Source organism: Brassica rapa, chromosome A03, assembly GCF_000309985.2.
Source record: "Brassica rapa cultivar Chiifu-401-42 chromosome A03, CAAS_Brap_v3.01, whole genome shotgun sequence".
Classification (NCBI taxonomy): Eukaryota; Viridiplantae; Streptophyta; class Magnoliopsida; order Brassicales; family Brassicaceae; genus Brassica; species Brassica rapa.
In genome coordinates, this window is record NC_024797.2 from 694,412 (window position 1) to 719,622 (window position 25,211).

Below are 25,211 nucleotides of genomic sequence, written 5' to 3' on the forward strand. Positions count from 1 at the left end.
TCCTCCTTCCTCCTCTTCCCAAAAAAATATGACCGTTGGCTCCTCCTCCTTATAAATAAGAAGCTCTCCCTCTCTTTCCTTGTTCATCATCTCTCAAATCCCTCACAGATCAGAAAAGAAAAAAAGATAACTAAGTCTCTCTGTGTTCTCTTCTCCCCTGTTCTCTCAATCTTTTATATGGCTCCGATTGGCTTTAGGCTGTTGTGGCTTTGACTTCTTTCTAAAGTCTTCAAAATTTAGTTTTTCACAATCACGTTAAATTTTTTTAAAAGTCACAGCCACAACAGCCTAAACCAATCGGAGCCATGGTGATGAGTTCTTGTAAGGGTATTAAGGCAAATCGATCTCGTGACACTGGATTCCGACAAAGATATGGTCTGCTTTTGGTTCTCTGATTGGCGTCCCCAAGAAGTTACTCAAGGTTTGTGAATTTTGTTCTCTTCTTCTTTCATTGAAGTTTATTTATTACAACTGAGTTTGTGCTTAAAAAAAATCTTGTCTTTTTTTTTTTCATTACAAAAATGTTCTTTCTTCATTGAAGCTTATTTACAACTGAGATTGAGCTTAAATAAATCTTGTCTTTTTCAGTACAAAGATAGCTTTTTTTTTTTTTTTTTTTTAACTTGGCTTTAGTTTTTTTTTTTTTTTTTTTTTTGGGTGGTCAAGGACTCAATGTGCAGCAGTACGACGATCGCCACTGTCTCAGAGTCCAGATTCCGTCACGGTTGAGGTATAAAATCGTTTTCAACGGATTTTAAACTTTTTTTTGGTCAAATGTTACTGAACCAAACTCGAGAAAGCCTCTAACTTGATTTGTCGGTTAGATCCAGTTCCAATGGCATGATTTGTAAATAATTCAAAAACCAAAGTCCTAGAAAGTAAAAAGCATCCTCCTTTTCTCTGAAACAGAGCTTTTAAAAGTCAACTGATTCTCTTCTTCGATCTCTTTTTGCTAAAGTCTTTACCTTTTCGTTTCCAGAGATGTCAGGTTACCCTCCGACGAGTCAAGGCTACGGTTACGGTTACGGCGGCGGTAATCAACCGCCTCCACCTTACTCCTCCGGCGGAGGAAACAATCCGCCGTACGGATCATCAACATCCTCCTCTCCTTACGCTGTGCCCTACGGCGCACCTAAGCCGCCGTCCTCATCCGCGCCGCCGTCTGCTCCGTCCTACGGCGCGCCGCCTCCTTCCGCACCATACGCGCCGCCGTCTGCTCCACCGTACGCGCCTGCTTCGTCAGGGGACTACAAGCCGCCAAAGGAGAAGCCTTACGGAGGTTACGGAGATCCACCGCCGCATGACCCTTCCGGTTACGGCGCTGCACCACGTCCCGGTTACGGACCTCCGCCGAAGCATGGACCGTCAGAGTATGGCAGTTACGGTGCTACTCCACCGCAAGGATACGGTGCTACTCCGCCGCAAGGATACGGTGCTGCTCCACCGCAAGGATACGGTGGTGCTCCACCTCCTCGGCCGGCGTCTTCAGGGCACGGAGGATACGGAGGCTATCCTCCTCCTCAGGGATCTTATGGAAGCCCATTCGCTTCTCTGATTCCGTCTGGTTTTGCTCCGGGGACGGATCCGAACATAGTGGCTTGCTTCCAGGCTGCGGATCAGGACGGTAGCGGGTTCATCGATGACAAGGAGCTTCAAGGGGCTCTCTCCTCGTATCAGCAGAGGTTCAGCATGAGAACGGTTCATCTCCTTATGTATCTGTTCACCAACAGCAATGCCATGAAGATCGGTGAGTTCTCTTTATATATCCTTGGTGCCGTTGATCATAGAAGCTTTCTAGATTCAGACAAGGATTGTTGGTTTGTCAAGTTATGTATTGCTAATGACTTGTGCAATCTCTATGTTGGCAGGACCTAAGGAGTTTACTGCACTTTTCTACAGTCTTCAGAACTGGAGGGTAAGTTTGATTGTTTTATGTTTTAGTATGATAGCAAGATTGGTTGAAGCTGACACTCATGTGATTTGGTTCAGTCTATCTTTGAGAGGTCTGATAAGGATAGGAGCGGAAGGATAGATGTGAATGAGCTTAGGGATGCGCTTATGAGCCTTGGTTTCTCAGTTTCTCCTGTGATTTTGGATCTTTTAGTTTCCAAGTTTGACAAAAGTGGAGGCAAGAATAGGGCCATTGAGTATGATAATTTCATTGAGTAGGTTTCTCGTTCCATACCCCTTCTCTTCTTGCCTTCTTTATTTTGTTTCTAATTGTTGCTAATTATTCGCTCTGCTTTGCCTTGATGCAGGTGTTGTCTTACCGTTAAGGTACACGCATATCATTTACTCTGATGCTTCTTTTTTCATTTACTCTGTTGCTGTCTCGTAGATAAATGCTTAGCTCAAATAAGAGGAATATCAAAGTCCATTATGTTAATTTTGATGTTGATTTTGCCAAATAAGTTGAGGTTTGGTGGGTTCAGAAACAGAGGAATATATGTTGTTCTTTGATTTGTCTTCAATACTATGAGGTTAGTAGGTCTTCTGATATGTTTGTTTAATGATGGAAAATTTGCAGGGACTGACAGAGAAGTTCAAGGAGAAGGACACAGGATACTCAGGCTCAGCTACTTTCACTTACGAATCCTTCATGCTCACTGTCCTCCCCTTCCTTATCGCTTAAGGTGGTTCCGTCTTCCACATTTTCAGTCTTTTTTGGTTGTTGTTGCACGTTCGTTGTTAAGGTGATTTTCCGGTTTAGGAGCACTACCTTGTTGATGATTTTAACTATAAGTCGTCGTCAGCGACCCTCTCTATATTCATAGAATTTTGTATAAGAGATCCCATCCGAACTCTCTTGAATCTATGCTTGTCTGAGATCGTATTGATCTTGTCCATTATACGCTGTCAGTAAAAATGTTAACCAAGACCAAAGCCAAATAATACGCATATGAGAGTTTCGAAAAGCAAACAATGTTTTATCGTCAAAATGTAGCATAAAACTTATTGTCGGAAGAAATTATGCACCACCAAGCAGCAGGAAGTGAAAAAAAAATTATTCAGCTTAACTTGGCTTAGAAGGGCTCCTGAAACGAACATAATCGTGGACATGATCCATGATGCGAAAGCATAACTTGTGTGATCTTTGTCTTGTGTAATTCTTTTTAGTTGGCAAGCATTATTACTTGTAAAGTTTTTGTTTCTGTAAAGACCTACGCGTGAGAAGCATGATCTATATGTGTCGACGTGTCGTTGGTGATATGAGAATCAGGTGTTTTAAAACAAACTTGAAATCTATGTCAATATCAGATGTTTATTACGTGAACGTGAGTCCATTATCCCACATGGATCGGATCCATCGTAGTTCCGTGAGCACCTAAAAGTATCTCCAACAAAGAACTTCATTTTCAAAATGAAAGTTTGAGGATGAGTTGCTCCAACTGAAAACCTCAAATATATTTTTAAATATTTAAATATGTTACATTTTAATCCTCAGTTTCATAATAATTAATTATAACCACTAAAATTTTATAAATAAATAATAGATACATAATAAAAATTGTAAAACATAATATTTATAACTCATATATATAGATACTTTGGTTTCACCAATTTTTTACTACTAACCACATCCACAGTATTAATTATTTTCTGTTTCATAAAATGTGTCTTTTTCATTTTCTTTGCCCAAATATTTTAAACTGTTAAAAAGAAAATTGTCTTCATTAATACTCCCTCTGTTTTGAAATATTACATTAGAATTTTCATACATATTAATAAAACATATTAAAACTTAATTAAAAATACATTATTTTCTTATAATTTTATATTTGTTATAGTTATAAACCAATAAGACTTCAGAAATGTAGTTAGTGCTTTTAAATTTTACAATTTCTCATTATTAATTAACAAAAAATATAAAAATGTATATTTAGAATGTTTAGGAACATTGAAATTCAAGTTATAAAAGAATAGAACAAAATTATGTTTAGAATGAATATTTAGTTTGTTGATGTGTTTTTTCATTGTGTTTCTCTGCAAAATGATATTTATTATTACAAATTTTATGGCATTTTATGTTTAACCGCTTAATGTGTAAGAAAGTTTTGCAGTTCCATAGAAGATTAGTTGAGCACATTGGCATCAGATGTAATTCATTTCTGTATTAAAACCACCTCGTAAATAAATACTAACCCCATCTCCAAAACAACAAAATTTTGGGAATAATGGAAAAAATAAAATTACGTGATTTTTAGGATTATATTTATGAAGATATTTGAAAAGGATAAGAAACAAAAGACACGTGGAAGAACCGCGGAGGTCGTTGGAAATAGAGCGGGTTTTGTTCCGATAAACCAAACAACGACGGTCTGAAACGAAACGGGTTTTAAATATCTCTCCGCCGTCTTTTCGATCGCTCTTTTTTTTTTCTCTCTCTTTTGCATTTTCAACGGCTGTCCGCGACCAAACCCACCTTCCAAGGTTCTCTCTCTCTCTCTCTCTCTCTCTCTCTGTCTCTGTCTGCTTTTTCGTTCCCAAAAGCTTCATCTTTGGGGCATCTCCAGGTTCCCGAGTTTTCCTTTTTATCGGTTTTGTTGGGATTATTGGTGAGTTTGGTTCTGGGTTGGTCATAACTATGTCATTCCACTTGTAGTTGTTTTTGATTGCCAATTTTAAAACCTTTATCGATTGAACAATCTGTTTGCTTGATTTGATGATTTTTCACTCCAAAGGCGGTTCCTTTTTCTCCCCTCAAGTTAGTTTGATCATCACATCTTCATTTTTAATGCTAATCATGCCTTCCACGTTTTCCCTCTCTTTTGCAGGAAACTCAACTCTACACGCAATACTACTACTCCCCTTTGGTTGTTTGTGTGTTTTTATAAAGTTTGATACTTTAACCGTTTTTTCTTATTAATGGGGTATAATCAGCCTGATCCAGATGCTCTTCGTTGGGGTCTCCTCGATCTCGAAGTGTGCACCCTCACAAACGCTGGCTCTTGCGGCAGCGTTACGCGTTACGAGACAGATGATGCTGCTGTCGCTCAAGGCTACGTTAGAGAAGGTTACAACCAGCCTCTCACTGGTTATGCAGACAACGATGCGGTTATAGCTCAGTTTTACCAAGACGAGTTGTCTAGAGTTGAACGAGCTGAAGAAGAGTCTCATCTGAGGCTTAGTGATAATCCTAGTCGGATCTCTGTTGTTTCACAAGAGTGGCCTCATCACCCTCTTCAAGGGGAAGCTATTGATATTTCTCGTGAAAGTGACATGGAGGATAGGATTCAGGGAGAGCAGAGTGCTCCAGCTCGTGGTGATGATGATGAGTCAGATTGTTCTGTGGAGATAGAGGAAGAGTCTTGGTCTTTGGATTCTGAGGTTGGCAAGCGAATGAACCAATTGATACCTATTGCTGTGAGTTACTTACATCTTCTTTGTGATTGTTCCAATATAAACTCTTCAGAAGAAATGTATTCAAGTTTTTTAAAAAAAATCTTGATGTTGTTGTGTTGAAGCATGTGCCGAAAATCAATGGGGAGTTACCGTCAGAGGATGAGCAGGTTTCTGATCATGAACGGCTCTTTCAGAGGTAAAGTTATAGTTCTGATCTCAAATACAATTTTTAGAGAATATGGTTTTGATGTAACATGTTAGAACTTTGAAATGCAATTGGATCTCCAACCTCTTGTGCGGTCTTTAACTAAGTCTCATTAGGCTTCTTGCTAGTTGTTCTTATGTATGGTAATTTATACACTTTACAGATTACAGCTTTATGGCTTGGTGGAGAACAAGATAGAAGGAGACGGAAACTGCCAGGTTTTGTTTCTCTTCTTCTCTTTTCTAATTATGGTTTTAGACATGAAATTTATAGCAGTATGTGACTGGTTTTATATATATTTTTTCAGTTTCGGTCACTGTCAGATCAGCTATACCGCTCTTCAGAGCATCATAATTTTGTCAGAGAACAAGTTGTTAATCAGGTTGAGAGATATATAGTATCAATAAATGAATCTAGTTCCCTCCATATCAGCTTGCATTTGACATTCTCTCATATTTTGTTTCAGCTTGCGTATAATCGAGAGATGTATGAAGGTTATGTTCCAATGGCGTACACTGACTATCTTAAAACAATGAAACGGTCTGAAACTCTCTCTCTTTTGAATCAGTTCTTTCCACTAATATATTAACCGTGATTTGTTATGAACACAGGAATGGAGAATGGGGTGATCACGTTACTCTTCAGGCTGCTGCTGATTGGGTACTTATACAACCTAAACTCTTTCGTAGTTTATATAATTTTTGAAGAAAGAATCTTTAGGGACTTAAGACATATGAAATGAGATTGTGGCATTTTGGTTTTGATGTTATTGGCAGTATGGTGTTAGGATGTTTGTGATAACTTCATTCAAGGATACATGTTACATTGAGATCTTGCCTCATCTGCAGAAGTCTAATCGCCGTAAGTTACTACTCAATGTTGTTCTATTTAGTAAAAAGTTTTGGTTTTCTTCATAATAATAATTCATGTGTTTGGCTGGCTTGTGAATCAGTTATATGTTTAAGCTTCTGGGCTGAGGTTCATTACAATTCAATCTATCCTGAAGGAGGTATGTGGTACTTCTTATAAGATGTGTTGAGTCAAGTTAGATACAAGTAGTTGTTTCTAAGCAGCCTTCTTCTGTTGTTGGAACTTTTGTGTAGAGCTGCCGGTACAGGAAGGCAAGAAGAAGAAGAAATATTGGGTTTTCTGAGCTCTGATGGGAGCGTTGATGAAGTCTGAATAATATTTAACATGTTTATTCTTGTTGCTAACTTTAGTTCTAGAGAGCAATATGCTCTTGTACATTACTTAGACTTATAGCATTCTCATTTGTTTTGTTTTTAAGATTTACTTTTATAGGTGTGGTAATAAATAAATAGAGGAAGGTTATAGCTCTTTGCTTACCAAAAAACTTAACCTCTATACTATTCAGTATCTGGTTATAGCTATGGAGAAACAGAACAATTTACAAATTACTAATCCACTTTGCTTCAAAACTAGGAGGGGTTCCCAAAACTAAGAACATTCAGAAGGACAGAGTCTTGAGACTGTTAGTTTCAACTGATGGAATCATCCTCTATCATATCCCAGTTAACGAAATGCGCTTTGTGGCCACCGGTAACTTCAGCTTGTCTCTGGTTATCTCTCCATAGCTGCAAAGGGAACAAGATACATAGACAGTGATTGTTTTCAAAACAGTTATTCAGAATCAAGATCCAAGATATAAGATACTTCACCTGTATTGTTGTTGTTACTTGAACGAAGCGAGGCCCATCAGATATGTTTAGTAGTTTCGTAGATGGGCTTGGTCTTTACTCTCTGAAATATTGGGCTTACGGTGGAGTTAAAAATAAAATGGACAGGACTCATTAAATACGTCAGAAAACGTCATTAAATAGGAGACTTCTTATGGTTTTCCAGAGTTAAGTGTGTTGTGTTCTTTTTATATAGTCACAGACTCACGATCAATTAATATACTTTAGAAAATTTCAAAGTAGTATATACATAATACATTGTATATATGGCATATATAGTACAATAACTTGATGAAGATTTGTACTATGAATGGACAGGACAGCTACCATAAGTTTATTATCTACCATGTGATATGTGTCCTTTACATTTTATTGGCACAACATGGTTCTACGTGTCTGATTCTGGTTCACTTTCTTCATTTTGGCATAATTAAATTATATTGATACTTATGAAAATGTTATCAAAGACAAGTTAATATTATTGAATATGTTGTTATACATCTTGTATTTCACAAAAGTTTTTTTTTTTTTTGGAACACTCACAAAGGTTTAATTTCACCAATCAAAGATTTATAATATTTTCGTTTCTAGTTTATACTAATGTTCAGAAACCATCAACAATACAAGCGTTTTATTTCCATTGTTATCATTCGTATGCAAAAAAAAAAACGAGAACCCTAGACTGGACATCATTCCCTCAGTCTATGCAAATAGCTATATAAGTGAATGTATATGTGTTGGGAGGTCATGTGGCCCCAGTAATTAAAATAATTTTTTCTAGGGGATGTTTTTTCACAAAAGTTTCTAGAGGATGTTGATTTTTTTGGTATAATAGTTTTCACCTCCAATAAACTTGTGTTCGAACTTCTAGTTCTATATGCTGCTCCCACTAATTCATTTATATACTATCATGTTACTTATACGATATATGATACTACTATTTTGTTTTGATTTTTATACTCCAATAAACTAATACTATAGTTCTTAATTTATGTATACATATACAAGATTGACTCCTTTCCAGTTGACTGACATTTGTAAGTTGTGGTAAAGAAACTCAAAATATCGTATACTAGGAACCACGAATTCAACTAGTTTTGTTTAGAAAATCTTAGAACACTCAATTGGGGAAGTTAAATTTATGGATAGTAACCTACTTACTCAGAGAGATTTAAGAAGCGACTGGGAACAATATATTGTGATGAACCCAAATCATCACCATTACTTTTGACATTTTACTCTTGCTATTTAATTTGCTTTTCATCAGTAATGCCAAAAGACAAACCAGCTCAAATTTGTCCTTAATTGCGTGCCCTACATGACTCAATCTCTTTAGATTCCATCTCTCCAATGGCTTTTTGTGGAGCACATTTTCTAATTCCTTCACTTAATTCATTCCGTTAGTGTTTTGATGCGATGCATATATATGTCTATTTTTTTATCGAATTGTTTTCACTTTACCAATATAACCAAGAGCGATCATATAGGAAATTTCAAGGCTATAAACTTTGATGAATACTAACGAGGAGAATAAATTGATTTAACTAGTTTTGATATCGGGCCACAGCCCAATTGACCTTTACACAAAATTAAATATTTAAGCGAAAGTATGTTCAATGCTCTCTTCTTATTTTTGTTTCAGGAATATATAGATACAAACCGGAAGGGAAGAGACAAATCTTTCTCAAGTTGAGCCACTTAAAAACAAAGTTATGGTACAATGTACAACACTCCATTATGTTTGATTTGATTTGGCATAAAAACATTATTTATAATATTACAAATTTAGAACAATGATAGTGAATAGAGTACAAGTGATAACTCAGAAATAGAAGCTGAAACAATGGCAAATAAGTGTTAGTACAAGAGAGTTGTGGAAGACAATATATAAAATGTCTAGAGACGATAAGAGATAGTAAAACCAGTTAAACTGGCCCAAGTATTCGATTTGTGTTCAATATCTTGTTGTTCTTGATCATTGCATCACAGATAAGGACCCCGATGATTTGAATATGGACTACAGAGTATCATATCCTGGAAATACAGTTCAGATATTGCATACCTTTATATCCATTCATCAAACACAAGCTAAGATTAAATACAAAATAGTTTCCATTTCATTTGCAATTAACGCCCTAATCAGACAAAGAAAAAAAATATATATATATAGATAATATTTATAGGATATATATATGTAAAGCTGTAAAATATATTCAACACACACAAAAATAAAGATCAAAAGTAATCAAGAGATAATCGAGTTTCTACCGTTTTCTTACCCAAGATCCAGACTTCATGTAATAATATAAGTGGTTTCTTTCTGTAGCTTTAGGTATTTGGTAGCCGTCTGTTGTTGATGCAGCATCATCAAGATTCTCATATATACATATCAAAACCCTAATTAATAAGATTAGGGGTTTTTCAATTTCCATGTGAATCTTGATGGTGCTGCACCTACAAAAAGCGACTGATGAACTTTCCCCACGGATCCTCCGAGAGCTTGTATCAGATTCACACACACACACACACAAGAAATAGATTGTACGAATTAATGGAACAAATATAAAGTTGATTGAACAATCAGAAATATAATCGCAAATTAAATAAGTAGAAAAAGATCTGGTTAATCTCCTCGATAACTATCTACTCTGAGAAGATGAAACCTGAAGAAGAAACAAGGAGAAAAGCAGTCTGAGATGAAGCAAGTACATATAGGTGTGAAGTATAGAGAATACGTTCCAGAATCCAAGGGCTGACGTGTCAACCTGTAAATGTTTTCTCGTCATATAAAAAAATATGGAATATTTTGTTTTATACCATAAGAAATTACAAAAAATAATCAATTTAGGGACCAATATATTGAAAACGAAACATAATTCCAGGAAAAAATATGCGATGATTGTTGAAGAACGAAGCATATAGGTGGAAGATATATTAAATTAATATACAATACTGACTGGTTAGTTATGTTCCGATCTGTCGACCCGTACAGATTCAGACACAACAAACCAATCTTGTACATTTCTATCATAAATGCTTAACAGAATTTTAAAATTATTTATTTACGATTGAAGAGTACTTATACATGCATACATATATGTCTATATTTATAAGCACACGACTAGTTAGAGAGAAGGAGTGAAAGGGGCAAGTGAAGAAGAAGCTCGGAGTGAGTATTTTATAGAGACGCAATAGCTTAGGTAAACTAGCTAAACCGAAAGGAACCGAACCATGTTTATGGTTTCTTGATGGTATGGTTTGGTTTCTTGATGGTATGGTTGATTGTCTCTAAACCTAAAAGTTTATTTGGATTCTAGCCCTACAAATTCTTTAGTTACCAAGTATCATCAAGTTATAATCCATTTTTTCGAGAAAAATAGAAATTTCTTTTATATATATACATAAAATGTGTGTATAAGTATTGTCATAATTTTATTTGAATATTTAATATGATGCGGTGTTTACATGTAGTTTATCGTTATACTATGCGTTCGTCCATGAGATTAAATATTGCGACTTAGCGAGTGTTCCCACACTGCAAAAATATTGGTCTTGGTGAATGATGAACTGATAAGTTCAGCACGTTCTCCCAAAAAAGATGATCACTGTGCTATATATTAATTTCCTAAAATATATAAATTCATGAATAAATTTCAACGAATGTCTTGATTTGCATCTCTGATAAAAAAGACTTCGTTACAAAATTTCTGGGATAGTGTAACAAACAAATTGTTTCCATATGATGGTGGGTTTTAACTTATCGTCTCGATTCTCAACCAAACAAGAGTATACACAATTAACTACATCGACCAACTATATAACATTATAAGCATTAGATAAACAACAATGTTTAATATATACTAGTTAATATATCCATTGACTTGGAAATGAGTGTGTATATACGTAAAGTGCTCAGGGCAAGTTGATAAACATAGTACACTACACATCAACAAAGAGAGATTCCCTGTCTCCTACACTTTCACCTGAAGATCATCAAAAGCCACAACCCTATATAAAATTAGAAACAAAACCACTATGTATATTACCATTTTTATTATATATGTTAGAAAACATTAATAAGTTTATTAGTTTTAAAACAAAAAAACGTAAACGGACAAAAATGTGCTTCATTCTCATGGATCCCACAATTTTCGTTTCTCTCTTTTGCCATGAAAGTAATGTCTTTCTCATAAAGCTGGTATATTTTTATTTTTGAAGCTCTGCTGATGTGTAAAAATTGTATTAACTATTGCCGATTAGTTTCGGATCTTAGAATAATAATACAAAATATAATAACTGAATAAAATCTGGGCAAAAAATAGTAGTGACAAAATGAGCTATTATTTTATGATCATGATTTAAAAAATCATAGCAATGAAGTTATTTTGGGATTATTAATGCTTATTATAAATAACTTAAAAAAAAAAACATTATATACAACTTTGCAAAAAATGATATACAATATGATTTAATCAATTTATAAAAGAATTACATAACACTGTAAGAATTTATAACAATAAATCATTCATAAGTTTAGACTGCTATACGTTTTGTTACTTGTGCCTTACTAAATATTTATATGTTTGGATAAAGTGCTGAGCTATAATATAATTAATTACTCGTACAATGATAAAAACTATATGCAGTAAATTATCAATTTGTGTGCTGTTTTTTTTTTTGAAAAACAATATATGTGTTGTTTCATATTAAACATGCGATTTATTGTGGAGTTTTTGGGTATAATAAAACCCCAAAGCACTTTGATAACATATAGTCAGGCCCGGTTCAACATAAATTTTTATATCTAAAATATTACAAAACCTAAAAATATAACTAATATTAATTTTAGTAAAACATATAGTATAATAGAAATAAATATCTTAAGTATTTAGTATTCTTTGTAAGTAAGATATACAAAATGGTTAGAAATACTCAATTTTTTATCAGCTATCCGTTTCACTATAACAAGTTCTGATTCAATGAGATAATTCTCCGGACAAAATTGAATCGTTCTTATCTATATGAAAAATAGAATGCTTCTGATTTTAGTTTTTTTTTCTAAAGAATCCGCCTGGGCAATTTTTTTTTTAAAAGAAACATTTAACAGTTGTCAATACAAAAGAACTTTGCAGACAATTATTTTCTTATCTACCCATATCATGGCAGACAACCTGGTACATTTACATCGGTCCACGTTTCCATAGGTTATATTTGGTTTTATATTCCATGCTCCAGTATTTTCTACTAACAAATTTTCATAGCAAAAAATTTAATATAGTATTTGTCCCTCTTTAGATATGACTTTTTGGGTCATTAAATGGTCTATTAGGTCAAGAGTCTTGACTCAAAACTCGATCAAGAGAAATCACATATACGGTATTGGATATATATATCTTTTCCAATTTGCTGGAACCCCTCGAAATTTACAAAATAATATTGCGTTTGGTTAAACAAATGTAAGTTTTATGCACCAGTCGGAACTATGCATTAATCCAAGTTGGTACTGAGATAGTATATAGTTTTCGTTTATTTGTTCTATAAAACTCTTTTCTCGAATCTTGACAGCAAAATTAGTAATTCTAAAGCAAACTTTATTTAAAAGATTTTAGTTTTGTAGATGTGCGAATGAGAAAACAAGAACCATAAACAATCATCACCCATATCTATCTACAACCGCAACCTATTCCTTTGACGATAACTAACCTTACAATTAAACCAAATATTTCAATTTCTAGCCAAAATTGTATTTCCATTAAAACAACTCTTGAAATTTGAAGTTCTAAAATAATTTATGTGAGTATAAACTTATTTTCCTTTTCGAGTGAAATTTTTATTAGGCCATACAAATTTGTATACTACGAATATTCCTTGTTTATTTTCCCATCTTGCTTAATCAGTGACTTTAGATCAATTACATGTGTCCACATGGGAACATGAATGCTTATAACTAAATCAAATGATTATTATTTTTAAACTTCGTAACCTGTCTGGAAGGGCATCGTTTTATATATATTATTACTACCTATGCAAGACCTTGACAAATTGTAATATACTTTTACCAGCAAAGTGATGCTTATATTATCATAGTGTTTACCCGTACGTAATGGACTCATGGTATTTCTAATTTTCTCCATAAAATCTGGAGCTTCCGGTTTACTGAATAACAATGCTATGTAAAAGATGAACAATACTATTGAACAATACTATGCAGTCTGGAATTTGTTGCTGGCGAGGGTTCGAATGGCTTACCCATCTACCTTACAACAAATTGTTCACTGGTTGTTAAATGTCACAGTAAGACCTCGGGTTAGAGCTATCTTGAAGTTGGTTTTTCAGGGGGCGATTTATTTCATTTGGAGAGAGAGGAACTCACGTTTACACTCGGGTGTGAACAAACCGGCCACCCAAATTGTAAAAGAGATTCAGGTTCAAATCAGGGCGAAGCTGTTGGGAATGGATAAGGAAATCTTCCTATCTTATCAAGTTCGATCTCGTACTCAGGAATCTTTTATCTCCACATGGTTCAATCAGTTTCAAGCGTGAAAGACTATCAAGCGTGAAAGACTATCAAGACTAACAAAGACACTGCCATAAATTTCTGCTTCACATGAGTTTCACCCTATTTTGTGTTTTCGATTATGCTGTAGAAAATGATGTAAACTTTTCCTTTTGGGTTCTTTTGGAAATGATATCTCTCTTTCGAGTAAAAAAAAAAAAAAAAAAAATTTCCATCATATTATATATGTACTAGCGTACTAGGATATGGTTGGATATAATGAATACTTTTAAAACAATAGTAGGGTCAAATGATGAATACAGTTCCGCTAGATTGTATTGCTCCAAAACTGTGGGCTGGTTAAATATTTTTTTATTGATATCAATGCGTCATTAGGTCATCTAAACATTGTGACTTGGATCTCACGTGGAATGAACCTTCAGATATTCTAATTTATTTAAAAGTTCAAAACAATATATTGAGAAAGAAAAACAGTATAAATCAACTAAAAAATATTCGCACTTAATTTTTTAAAGCATGGTCTAATCATAAAATTAAAACAAGCAAATATAATTTAATGGAGAAACCCCTTAATTAAGAGCAAATCCATTTCAGACCCTCAATAATATGGATATTAGCGTATACCTCAATAAAAATGTTTAAAACTTTGGAGTTAGGAAATAACTTTTCATCTGGGATGAAAATAATCCCTTAATAAGGCCTTAACCATATAACAGCGTCAAAACCCTAAACGACCCCATTACATGAAAAGCTGTGTTTTGGTAAAGCTACAAACATGCCAAATAGTATGGTTTTTATTGGAAAACATCAGGAAACTGAATAAAAAAGCCCTAAAGGGACAAAAAAATACTATTAGATTAGTTTTGGTTGGAAGTCTGAGTTTGACACTATTCAAATAAAGTAATTCTAAATCAGATTTACCTCTGATCTATTTATTGTTAACTGATTTTAATTTTCAGTTACACTCTCATAAACATTGTAGAGAAACATGGCTTCCATATTCATTGGCTAAGAGGTTTTGTAATGTATTAAACTTCAAAGCTATATTATTAATCAATAGAAGCTGGTAAATGAAGAGGGTTCTTCTAGTATGTGAGTGAGCTTAACCGAATAAGCTTTATGTTTTGGGCCCAAAATGAAATATGGGCCTGGGCCTCTATCTTTCTTTCCGTGTGTGTGTGGCCTTAACATCTCAACCACCTTCTAGGGTTCCTTACACTTATCACTAACATTTGACGGCGAAGAAAACAACACTACGATTATCTTTTCGAAATCCGCAGCTTCGTTAACAAGGTAAGACGAATCAATTCGTATTCGTAATTCTCCGCCGTAGTAGTAGTTCATCGATTGATTTCTCGGGAAGACGAAGTGTTTGTGGTTTTGTTGAATTTTTGGGGATTTTTTTTTGTGGGGGTTTAACCTAATTTAATGCTTTGTTTTGTGTGAAGAGACGAATCAAAAGATGGCGACGAAAGAAGGGAGCAGAATATTCGTTGGTGGATTATCTCCGGAGGTGACAGAGAGAGACCTTCAGCGAACTTTTGGCCGCTTCGGTGAAATTCTCGATTGTCAGGTACTTTTTTCTAATTTAATTATCTTGAAACTTAGAGATGTTTTATCTATAAATTTTTAAGCTTTCTGAGGACTTATAGGTACATTAAAGCTCTGATTTTTTTTTTTGGATAGAATTGAACATGATCTGTGATGATTTTTGAACCTTTTAAGTTGTTGTTGCTTGGAGCGTATTCTCTTGATTTGTGAAAAAAAAATAGTACTTGTAGTAGCCATTAGATGAATGAGTAGAAATTTTAAAAACTTTTTTTTTTTTTTTCATATCCTTGCTTATTGTGTGTCTTCTCTATTGTTTCCTTGATGCTGGTAATGTATTGTTCCACTAAAACACTATAAATTGATGAATTAGGGATGACATTGATCAGAGCTACATGAGTCGAGTTGAGATACTGCTCTGTGATTAAAGAATAAAACTGCCTGAGAATTTAGGAAACTCAGTATTGTGTTTTGAGTCTCTGAGAAAATTGATTTCCACTGTTTTGGGATTTGTTTCACGAGGTTGAGACTGTGGTATCGGGTTACTTCAGTTTCTTCTAGTGTAGTCTCTGACTTCTCTAAGTATGCAACACTGGGTTGTTACTGGTTCCTTCCTGAAATTGTCCTTGTTGCTGCCTCTTGTATTCTGAGTCGAGATTCTGGTTAACAAGCTTTAGGAAGAAGCGCTTGTGTCTTGTTTTGTTTGTTAGCTCGTGCTGGGATTCCTCACTTAATTTTGAGTGGTGAATTGAAGATGCTACTCAGTTTAGGCCAGTGGATGAAGATACTTAGTAGCCCAGTCCGAAATTCAGCTGTCCTGTTGCAAGATTTCTATTTCTTCCTGATACCTTGAGCCCCAGTGCTGACGATGGAACTGCAGAACGAAAGACTGCGCCAGTTGAAGAACGCCGCTTCTCGTACCCTCTGTGCTTAGTAGGATTTGCATGGATTTTAACTTTTCCTTTCATTATTTTTTTCTTCTCCAAGCCTAACACACGCCCTTACATATAACTACATGCCCAGCTAAATGAATCTTGTGCGTAGGCCACGCATTTTTAGATCCGCTTACCCCAGTTCCTTGCCCTTATTTTTTTCGCATGTTTCTGGAATCTGATAAAGTTCGTTGTGTGAGACGGAGTTGTGTTTCTGATCAGTGGGCTTTGGGGCTATGCAAAGAGTTGTCAGCTACAGGAGAACTGAATAACATTAGCTGGATCAATGTCAGATGATATCTGCATATTGAGAAGAAACAGATGTTTGATCAGGAATACTGTGTACTCTTATTTTCAGTGGCTTCCTTCTCTGTCTATAAACTTCTTCTCTTTAAAGTTGTTGAAAATAGGGATTGACTAGTAGATTCGTTTAGGGGATTAATTCATGGAGCTGTCATTTTGGACTGAGGAAGAAATGTTAGTGGTGTGCTGCTTCAGTTTCTGGGGATCTCTAGTTGTTTTGCTCTGAAGTGAAGATTGAATGATAATTTAGTACTGCACAAAAGACAGAGTCAATGTTATGCAGTAAACCTTTAAACAGATGGACTTGATATGATCTTTCAGATTTTGCATATGTTTCATTTTCTACTGCCCTTCTGATCAGTTTCTAGCATATACTTTTGGGAAAATCAGCTTTTGTGGTGTGGTGTGTTGTGTATAGATCATGATGGAAAGAGACACCGGTCGTTCACGTGGATTTGGGTTTATTACCTTTGCTGATCGCCGTGCTATGGACGAGTCCATCAGAGAGATGCACGGAAGGGACTTCGGTGATCGGGTCATCTCAGTGAACAGAGCTGAACCGAAAATGGGAGGGAGAGATGATGGGGAAAGTCATGGCTCTAGAGGTGGTGGCAGAGATGGTGGGTACTCATTGGCTGGAAAGGGAAGCTTTGGTGGCGGTGGCCGTGTTGGTGAAGATGAGTGCTTCAAATGTGGACGTGTTGGGCACTGGGCCCGTGACTGCCCGTCTGCTGCTGGTGGTCGTGGTGGACCCGTTGGTGGCTTTTCTTCCCGTTCTGCGTATGGAGGATCTGATGGGCGTGTCGACCGTTATGCAGACCGTGAGCGATATGTGGACCGTGAACGTTACATAGATGATCGATATGATGGTGGTGCTCCACGCTTTGGTGCTAGAGACAGGTTTGACAGCAGAGAAGCTTACATCCCACGTGATCGTTACGCCAGTGACAGGTTATATATTCTCTATAACTGTGTTTACTGACAGATACTTACATTGACTTGCATTGCATTTGCATGATGATTCATCCAATGATGTTACAGGTATGCAGCCCCGGTTGATCGGTTTGCAGGAGGGGATAGGTACAGCCGTGGATCAGACCGTTACCCTCCAGCGAGTTATGAGAAACCCAGGTCCTTTGAGAGAGACGTAGTCCCAAGTGCAGGCAGTGACAGGTATGGTGGTGGTAGAGCTGGCGGGCCTATTCGTGGAGGAGACGAGGGAAGAGGGTTTAGAAGCAGAGCCAGTGGTCCTTACGATAGGCCGAGCCGAAGCAGTGGTGGTGGTTATCCATCCTCCGGTACTTTAGACCGTTACTAAGGCATGAATGAAGAAGTGAATGATGTTGGGTTTAGGGTTATTTACACTCACTCTTGTGTGTGTGCGTATGCGTATGTGGTAATGGATATCTCTGTAATCGTTCTTATATGTAAAGACTTCTTTCGTACTGTTAGTTTGGAGAACTGTTAGCTTTGTATCATGATATTTTATTTGGTTTGTTCTGGTACAATTACAATGACTTTGAGCTTCAAGTTTGTGTTGTGTTTAAACCATACACATCCTGAGTAGTAAGTAGTTCTTACATTCTCTAAGTCTAATATTTAGGTGCCTCCTGCTCATCTTTTGGGGATTTCTTCTTATTTTGCAGCTCCTTTGACTTTTGGGTTTCATTTTTTCTGTATCTTATTATAAATGATGGTCACTAGTGATTTTTCTTAAGACGCATCACAGCTTAGTTTATTCACATGTAGTTCGCATTAAAACTGCATTTTGTTCCGTCTAATAAATGAATGAAGACAGTGAATCAGAAGAAAGAAGACAAACTTCTTGAAGTTGACTTGGTAACTAACTTCTTAAGTAGTATCCCATCAAGCTCCTCTTTTCTCTTAGTTAGCTACCATTTTTAATCACAATTATATTTTAGAATTTTTGTAAGAAAATCAAGAAACAGAGTAATGAAAAAAATAAAAATAAAAGATTCCTCTAGCCAATTGACGAGGGACCCAAAAAAGTTAAGCCATCAACAAGAATAAAATTTCTTTATATATTTCCGCAATATTCTACAACTTGCAAATGCATGTGTGGTATATAACTCTATATATTGTTTTTAATATGTATGTATATTCGATTTTTTGGTTTCTTTTCATAGCTTTTTATACCGTTAAAATAAATAGTGGAACCCCTTGAACCAATAATGAAGTTGTCATCTCCTATGGTGTGGAAAATACCAAAGTAAGATGATAGTGAATACAATTGACCAGACTTGTCTCGGCCTCAAAGCCACCGCCGCCGCACTGGAATTGCTACCGAATATCATTGTGAAAATGCCATCATCGCTGTCGCTGCTACCGCCTCCGGGTCCACCTTTACTGTAACCGCGTGTGACGGTCCCACCACCGCCCGTGATTCCGGGGAAACCTCCTCCTTGCCCGTTTCTTCCACTACACCAAACCATATCAACAACAGTTAAAACCATCATATAATAACATGTCAATAAAAATCATCATACTAACAATATTGCTATCATAATCATGATTCGTTTGAACGTGCTGTGTCGAAAGATACTGACAGTGACATGAGTCTCTGATCAAAATGGACCAATCAATGTAAAAAGCTCAAAAGAGAGAGTAAAGACGAAAACAAGTTGCTCCATCACATGCATGCTTCATATTAGAGTTTGTGTTAAAAAAAAAAGAGTTTATGATTTACGTTTAATATTCAATTTCCTATCAAATAAAATGGAACTTCTTTTACTTTAAAAAAGTTACGTAAACTAAAAAAAAAAAAAAACGTAAACTACAAATTTGAAATTTACACCTCGACAAAATATTAACCCACTATAAATAATTATCCAGCAAGCCAGTATTGGTTAACTAGATAACCGGTAAATTCCGGAAATTAAAGTAGTATGACAAGGAATATCGAACTTTTGACAGCAAGCCGGCTAAGAGAATCCACCAAGCTTCTTGCATACTTTACTTTTGCAAAAGAGGGTCAAATATAAACTTTTATATCGATTTATCTATCAAAAAGATAAAATGACACCAAGTACGTAATGGAGAATATCATACGTATAAATAGGTATTATAACTACTTAACCAGATCATTTAAGTAGATAGAATCTATATATTATATAGTCTTCGAGAAGGTCCCATTGGGTTTCGTTTGTTTGTTGCTGGAAAGGAGATGATTAAAACGGGAATATATTACGAAATAGAAACCTATATTTACTATACGTATAATATATATGTCTTATCACATATTCAATACTAAAGTCAAATATAATGGTCCACTTGAGCCGATAATCAAACTTTGATGAAATGCGACTTCCCACACCTTCAGTATGTGAAGAACTATTTCACAAGGAAATGAATATTTTTTCCTTCTTCCTTAAGTTCTTCCAATTTGCGGGGGTTTGATATAATACCAAGTTGCTAAACAAAGAACCACTAAACCCTAAGTTTGCAAAGAACTTGCTAATAAAGAAATGAATGTTTTTTATTTTATTTTATTTTATTTTATTGTTATTGGGAGTTGAAGATATACCATGTCGTCAAAGAAAGAAACCACCAAACCCTAATTTGGTGAAGAAATAGTAATAGGGAAATGAATATTTTTAATAGGTTTTACATTTGTTATTTTGCATGTATAAGAGGAAATACGACAAAGCATCAAGAAAGGCATATAGATCAGACACTATAGAAAGGCTTTTGGGTTTTAGATCGGAGATCTTTTAGAAGTTTAGATCTCGGATCCACACGCTCAGCACGTGTGAGTTATCAAATCGTAAAAGCTGAGCTTTTTCTTAGCATGAAAAAAGACTTTATGCATGTTCATGTTAACGTCATGGTTTTCTTTGTTGCCATTTCGGAATTGTCTTTAGCACTTTGATGTGTAACTCACTAACTTTTTAACATCCAAAACACTTATATGGCATGCATAAATTCATGTTTCTATATCTTGAAAAAAAGGAGTATACTCTCTCTGTGTCAGAAAATATACACTCTATGAAAATATTTTTTGTATTAAAGAAAATACCTAATATTTTTTAATGAAGAACCTAATCTTAAATTTTTAAGAAGGCAAGTTAGGTAAAGCGAAAATATAGAAATAATACAAATATAAAAACACAACTTGCAATCATTTTTGTAATTATAATAGCACTAACTTTTGAATTATCACAAAATTAAATTATTAGATATATGTTGCTGCTCAAAATGATATCATTAATATTTTTTTGAAAAAATTATTAGACATATGTTGTTGAATTATCACAAAGTTAGGTAATGTTCTAAGATATTTTTGGATTAATAATAGTCTAAAAATAATGTCCTAATTTATAAAAAGAATTCAATAAAGAATATAAGGACAAAAAACAGTAGCAAGAAAGATGCTAGTTTGGGTGGATGAAGCAATACTAGAGTAGATAATATCATACCTGGGATCGCCGAAAACGCCGGCATTGACCGTGAGCTGGTCAATAACATCAGCGGTCTTTGCCTGAAGACTAGTGGCTCGGGCGTACGCCGGACTCACTCCGTCACCTGACGGTACGAAAAACGCTCCGTTAACCATAACATCTCCTTCCGTCCTCCAGTTCCATTTCCCCCAGTGTTTCTCGTTTGAGTCCACACGCTTCGTCACCTATCACAAAAATGACATAGCACATGAGAACAACGACAACATCAAAAGTCAAAACCATGCATGTCACCGTGGCATGGCCCATTATTGTAGACACATCAGCCAGAGCATAGTGTCCACACCAAACCATATCCAGTTATAAAGAGAACTTGATATTTCCCAAAATATCAACCAAAAAACAAAACATTATCTTCAAAATAATTGACTTATGTATTTTTCATGTAATAAATAGAATCATTAATGTATAAATATTTACCTCTTTAGCATTGGGATCAATAGGTGCGGTGTAACGGTTACCCTGACTATTGATCGTAGGGTTAGCACTTCCACCTATTGCATACATCTCCCATGCAGTAAAATCGTTATTCACCACGTGGATGTAACCATGTCTACACCGTGGCATCCTCTGCACTAGCCCCTCCCCAAAATGGTTGAATGCAATCGTCACTTGCATCCCCGAGTCCGCCGTATACCTTTTTAATCAAAAGCCAAAATAATTGGGTTAAATTGATACATTCAAAACTTGTATGCTTTAATTTAAAAGGTAATGAAGTCAAGGGACTTTCGCGGGAAAATAACTACCTGTCGTCGTGACCTAAGAGCATAACTTCGTCGTGGTGATGAAAGTAGTTGTTGGACACTGTGACCGCCGTTGATGCTAAGATGACGTCGATGAGTCCGTCGGAACAGTACCCGAGAGAGCAGTGATCGACCCAAATGTGATGCGAAGCCGAGACCGAGATCCCGTCACCGTCGGAGACTCCTCTGAACCCGACGTGCGTCGGCGAAGAGGCGACGAGAGTGTTCCCGGAGGGTTTGCAGTGGTGAATGTGGACGTTGTGGATGATGACGTGGCTCACCTGCTGTATCGTCAGGCACCCGTGGCCGGTGATCTGGACGTTCGTGCCTCGCCCGTCGATCGTCTTGAAGCTCCCGACGATGAGCTCGTGCCGGAGCGTGATCCCCATGTCGCCGGAGAAGATGATCCAGAGAGGCTCTGGCTGTATCACGGCGTGGCGGAGGGTTCCGGGGAGTGGGTTCGCCGCGTCGTTGTCGGAGGAGTCGGTGACGAGGTAAAAGCGGCCGCCTTTGCCGCCGAGTGTGCCTTGTCCGAAGCCGATTGAGCAGTCGGCGAGGCGCTGGCGGTTTTGCGACCAGTTCGGGTCGCAGCGCCAGCAGTCGTCGATTGGGTTTCCGGTGAGGCAAGAAGGTATTGGCGCCGACGACGCCGTCGTGGCGTCGTCTTGTTGGTAAGTGAGGAGGTTTCTTCTGGAGAGAGAGTCGTTGAGTTTTCTGCAGTTGATAAAACAGAGGATGTTAAAACAGAGAAGATGATGATCCTCTGTTTTTTAAAACAGAGGATTTTTTAGTTAAAAGGCAAAAAAAGATCAAATGCAAGAGAAAGGTTATACCTTTGAACATTGAGAACAACATGTTCAGGGAATGGGTGTTGGTGTGGGAGAGAAAGATTGAAGGAAGATGCTCTTCCATGGTAAGGGAGAGAGACCAAGAGGCAGAACCAGATTATGCAAATGCATGTTGGTCTAAGAGGATTATGGACCCTCTTATGAGCCACCATTATAATGTTCTCTTCTCTCCCTCTATTATTTATCTCTTCTTTCTGAAAAAAGACCAGCCAAATCAGGAAACAGAAGTTTCTTAAATATGGGTTTATGGGGAATTGTGCAACTTGGGTTTATATAATAAACAAGGGTCAAAAAGAATTTAGGTGTGTTTCCTTAATCTCTCTCTCTCTAATCTCTATAGTTTGTTTCAAGTAGAAGAAAGGAAGTTTAGAGAGAGAGAGAGATGGAGATAGGGTGTGTGAAGGCACAGAGAATCCTTAAAGTGCTTAAAAACTCTTTCTCTCTCTCCTTCCTCCAATATGATTCTTACTTTTGTAAGAGTGACTCAGTTACTTGCATTACACAATCACCTACACATCCTCTCCAGGAAACAATCTTTCTATGGATTTGATGCCATTAAACTTGGGACAAGTTACACAAAATATATGTTGTTCAAGATTGTAATTCAGGTTACATAGATAAACGTATGCAGTAAAAGGATATTTACCTCGAATGCGAGATGAGAAATTAAGAGTACTCTGTGTCGAAGATTCTGGCTTGATTGTGCACACCAAGAGCAAAAACTTCTAAAGAATTTTTTTCCAAAACTCAAAATAACAGAGTTGTTCCTCAAGACAATTTTTATCGGAATATTTCTTGTAAAGGAGTTATACTTAAATTTACATAAATACATTTTTTTCAATCACAATTAGAAATTTTGTTTCGCAATCTCTCAAAATGGAAGCTTGACATTCTTTGGAAAAATTCTTTCTCAAGAAATTTAACCGTTTTAGTTGTGGAAACTTAATATATTGACAAGTTTAGAACACATGACATGAATTATTTATCTTTTAGTTAAAGAATAAGAGGGTAAAACTTAAAACAAAAAGGTGATTTTTTCATAGAAAAGTAAACTTTTTGAAGATTCCTGTAAAACTTTTAAAATAACATTCATATTCGATTCTTTTGTTACGCAGCATCAATTAGTTTTTATTTAATCTGATGCAAACATTCAGTTTGACTCATCTCGTTATCAGCTGGTTTAAGATCCAAAGCTTTTCTAATAAGCGGAGTAAAAAACTAATATAACAACCAATCAGTATTGAAACAGTTATAATTTATAAACACGATCATAAGTCATAACTATCATATGACTTTTGTGCTGATCGAAGTCGTAAATTACACATCAAATCATTTCAGGTTTAGTGAATGCATATTCAATATAAATTTGCATTTAAAAACATAACTAATGTCATTACAAAAAAAACATAAGTAAGCTAAAGAAAAAAAACCCCACTAATGATAGCTTAAAGATATATACATGATCCTCAATTATTATTATCTTGAATTTTCTTAAAGTAAAAGGTCAAAGAAAAAGAACATAATCAGTCGAATTTGACCTTTGAATATATTTACCTACCATCGTCTTTTCACTTAACTGTTGCCTATTACTCGACTGTTTTTAAGGAAACAAGATGAATTGAATTCGTGAATCTATTTGCTAATTTAAACCGTCAAAGGTGGCGCTCCGAACAACTTGTCTGCATTCAATTGTTTATTGCAACTTTAGTATTATGGAGAACGTACCAAAGAAAATAACAGACTGTGAATAACAGAACGTGTTAGAATAAGACAGAAATACAAAAGGAAATGCTGTACATATAATTCAAAATATTATAATTCAATTACTCTTTGGTCAGATTCTAGGGTAAGTTTGACATTGTTGTCCGTTTGATGACCACGGTTTAAGCGAACTACTGTATCATGTGAAAACGTTTTAAGGGCAACAGTCTGATAAGGCGAAGAGCAATAGAGTATATGATGCTCCGTGCTCGTAACGTTCTCGTGTCGGTGGCTATGAATATAATTCCCAGGGATAAAAAGAGATCCGAAGCTCTGTTTATAGATATTTTTTTCTGAGTACTAAGGACAAGTATAGTTTATGCAGGCTGAACTACTCTAACTTAGGAACATGATTGACAAGAAAAATGCAAACTCCCAAGAACTGGAAGAACAAGTAGTCATGCCCACTGACATTCTCGACTTATATGCTCTATCTTCCTGTCATTTTTTTCCTTGTCATCATACTCTCTTTTTTTTGGTTAAAGGAATTTTTATCACACTCTTACTACATGAGTTATCTTTCTTCTCTGTGTGTGTGTGTGTTTGAAGGCCTTCAGAATATGATACAGAGAAACATAGCTCTTGAAATGCTCCTAACGGCGGCGGTGTTTCTCTCTGGGGTGTTATCAGTTATGTTGAATAGTAGTTGGTGGTATAAGCCTATGCAGAATAGATAATGAAATATAAGATTTTATTTGATTTTTATTTTTTGAAGCTCAATTTTCTTCTACTAAAGATGATTAAAATGTCAAATAATTGTGGAAAGTTATGAAAAATTTTAGTTACCCAAAAAAAATTAATGGTTAATGCCTAATTCTAATGTTCTAAAAATCGTCAGC

At 35.8% G+C, this 25,211-nt stretch overlaps 4 protein-coding genes, 1 long non-coding RNA gene and 1 other non-coding gene across 9 annotated transcripts; 4 read left to right on the forward strand and 2 right to left on the reverse strand.

Moving 5' to 3' along the window:
• The first annotated feature begins 106 nt into the window (after positions 1 to 106).
• Positions 107 to 2,855, forward strand: LOC117133073 (probable calcium-binding protein CML50). 2 transcript variants are annotated; one of them, XM_033289184.1, is made up of 7 exons: positions 159 to 421; positions 667 to 730; positions 980 to 1,747; positions 1,869 to 1,915; positions 1,990 to 2,165; positions 2,259 to 2,277; positions 2,528 to 2,855. In XM_033289184.1, the coding sequence occupies exons 3-7, from the start codon at positions 982 to 984 to the stop codon at positions 2,630 to 2,632; spliced, it is 1,113 nt and encodes a 370-aa protein (XP_033145075.1). In that variant the 5' UTR covers positions 159 to 421; positions 667 to 730; positions 980 to 981; the 3' UTR covers positions 2,633 to 2,855. The 2 variants fall into 2 exon arrangements, with proteins under 2 accessions (XP_033145073.1, XP_033145075.1); XM_033289182.1 differs by lacking the exon at positions 667 to 730 and having other exon boundaries at positions 107 to 421.
• Positions 154 to 328, forward strand: MIR1140 (microRNA MIR1140). Its single transcript, NR_120833.1, has one exon. It is a non-coding gene; the product is annotated as a microRNA MIR1140 (primary transcript).
• A 903-nt stretch (positions 2,856 to 3,758) lies between the features above and the next one.
• Positions 3,759 to 6,925, forward strand: LOC103855560 (OVARIAN TUMOR DOMAIN-containing deubiquitinating enzyme 9). Of its 2 annotated transcripts, none has more exons than XM_009132559.3 (10): positions 3,759 to 4,556; positions 4,776 to 5,364; positions 5,466 to 5,539; positions 5,712 to 5,766; positions 5,856 to 5,930; positions 6,015 to 6,088; positions 6,160 to 6,208; positions 6,325 to 6,409; positions 6,501 to 6,557; positions 6,652 to 6,925. In XM_009132559.3, the coding sequence occupies exons 2-10, from the start codon at positions 4,867 to 4,869 to the stop codon at positions 6,699 to 6,701; spliced, it is 1,017 nt and encodes a 338-aa protein (XP_009130807.1). In that variant the 5' UTR covers positions 3,759 to 4,556; positions 4,776 to 4,866; the 3' UTR covers positions 6,702 to 6,925. The 2 variants fall into 2 exon arrangements, with proteins under 2 accessions (XP_009130807.1, XP_009130805.1); XM_009132557.3 differs by having other exon boundaries at positions 3,769 to 4,431.
• Positions 6,926 to 7,767: 842 nt separating this feature from the next.
• On the reverse strand, positions 7,768 to 11,638 carry LOC117133081. Its single transcript, XR_004456924.1, has 2 exons — positions 9,525 to 11,638; positions 7,768 to 9,279 (listed from the first exon to the last, which is right to left on the reverse strand). It is a non-coding gene; the product is annotated as an uncharacterized LOC117133081 (long non-coding RNA).
• A 3,301-nt stretch (positions 11,639 to 14,939) lies between these two features.
• Positions 14,940 to 18,096, forward strand: LOC103855562 (glycine-rich RNA-binding protein RZ1C). Of its 2 annotated transcripts, none has more exons than XM_033289195.1 (4): positions 14,940 to 15,055; positions 15,211 to 15,335; positions 16,964 to 17,496; positions 17,587 to 18,096. In XM_033289195.1, exons 2-4 carry the CDS (start codon positions 15,225 to 15,227, stop codon positions 17,861 to 17,863), a joined length of 921 nt encoding a protein of 306 aa, XP_033145086.1. In that variant the 5' UTR covers positions 14,940 to 15,055; positions 15,211 to 15,224; the 3' UTR covers positions 17,864 to 18,096. The 2 variants fall into 2 exon arrangements, with proteins under 2 accessions (XP_033145086.1, XP_009130809.1); XM_009132561.3 differs by having other exon boundaries at positions 14,960 to 15,055; positions 15,684 to 17,496.
• Positions 18,097 to 18,563: 467 nt separating this feature from the next.
• On the reverse strand, positions 18,564 to 23,014 carry LOC103855563 (probable pectate lyase 5). Its single transcript, XM_009132562.3, has 5 exons — positions 22,597 to 23,014; positions 21,767 to 22,477; positions 21,441 to 21,657; positions 20,982 to 21,187; positions 18,564 to 18,984 (listed from the first exon to the last, which is right to left on the reverse strand). Exons 1-5 carry the CDS (start codon positions 22,761 to 22,763, stop codon positions 18,747 to 18,749), a joined length of 1,539 nt encoding a protein of 512 aa, XP_009130810.2. The 5' UTR covers positions 22,764 to 23,014; the 3' UTR covers positions 18,564 to 18,746.
• Positions 23,015 to 25,211: the final 2,197 nt, after the last annotated feature.

Excerpts from the sequence above, each read along its gene's own strand:
- LOC103855560 (XM_009132559.3), top strand. The coding sequence starts at position 4,867 with ATGGGGTATAATCAGCCTGATCCAGATGCTCTTCGTTGGGGTCTCCTC. Across the intron at positions 5,365-5,465 it reads ACCAATTGATACCTATTGCT|CATGTGCCGAAAATCAATGG; the intron begins GTGAGTTACTTA and ends GTTGTGTTGAAG. Across the intron at positions 5,540-5,711 it reads CATGAACGGCTCTTTCAGAG|ATTACAGCTTTATGGCTTGG; the intron begins GTAAAGTTATAG and ends TACACTTTACAG.
- LOC103855563 (XM_009132562.3), bottom strand. The coding sequence starts at position 22,763 with ATGGTGGCTCATAAGAGGGTCCATAATCCTCTTAGACCAACATGCATT. Across the intron at positions 21,658-21,766 it reads CTCTTAGGTCACGACGACAG|GTATACGGCGGACTCGGGGA; the intron begins GTAGTTATTTTC and ends TTGATTAAAAAG. Across the intron at positions 18,985-20,981 it reads GGCGTTTTCGGCGATCCCAG|TGGAAGAAACGGGCAAGGAG; the intron begins GTATGATATTAT and ends GGTTTGGTGTAG.
- LOC117133073 (XM_033289182.1), top strand. The coding sequence starts at position 373 with ATGGTCTGCTTTTGGTTCTCTGATTGGCGTCCCCAAGAAGTTACTCAA. Across the intron at positions 422-979 it reads TCCCCAAGAAGTTACTCAAG|AGATGTCAGGTTACCCTCCG; the intron begins GTTTGTGAATTT and ends TTTCGTTTCCAG. Across the intron at positions 1,916-1,989 it reads ACAGTCTTCAGAACTGGAGG|TCTATCTTTGAGAGGTCTGA; the intron begins GTAAGTTTGATT and ends GATTTGGTTCAG.
- LOC103855562 (XM_033289195.1), top strand. The coding sequence starts at position 15,225 with ATGGCGACGAAAGAAGGGAGCAGAATATTCGTTGGTGGATTATCTCCG. Across the intron at positions 15,336-16,963 it reads GTGAAATTCTCGATTGTCAG|ATCATGATGGAAAGAGACAC; the intron begins GTACTTTTTTCT and ends TGTTGTGTATAG. Across the intron at positions 17,497-17,586 it reads GATCGTTACGCCAGTGACAG|GTATGCAGCCCCGGTTGATC; the intron begins GTTATATATTCT and ends ATGATGTTACAG.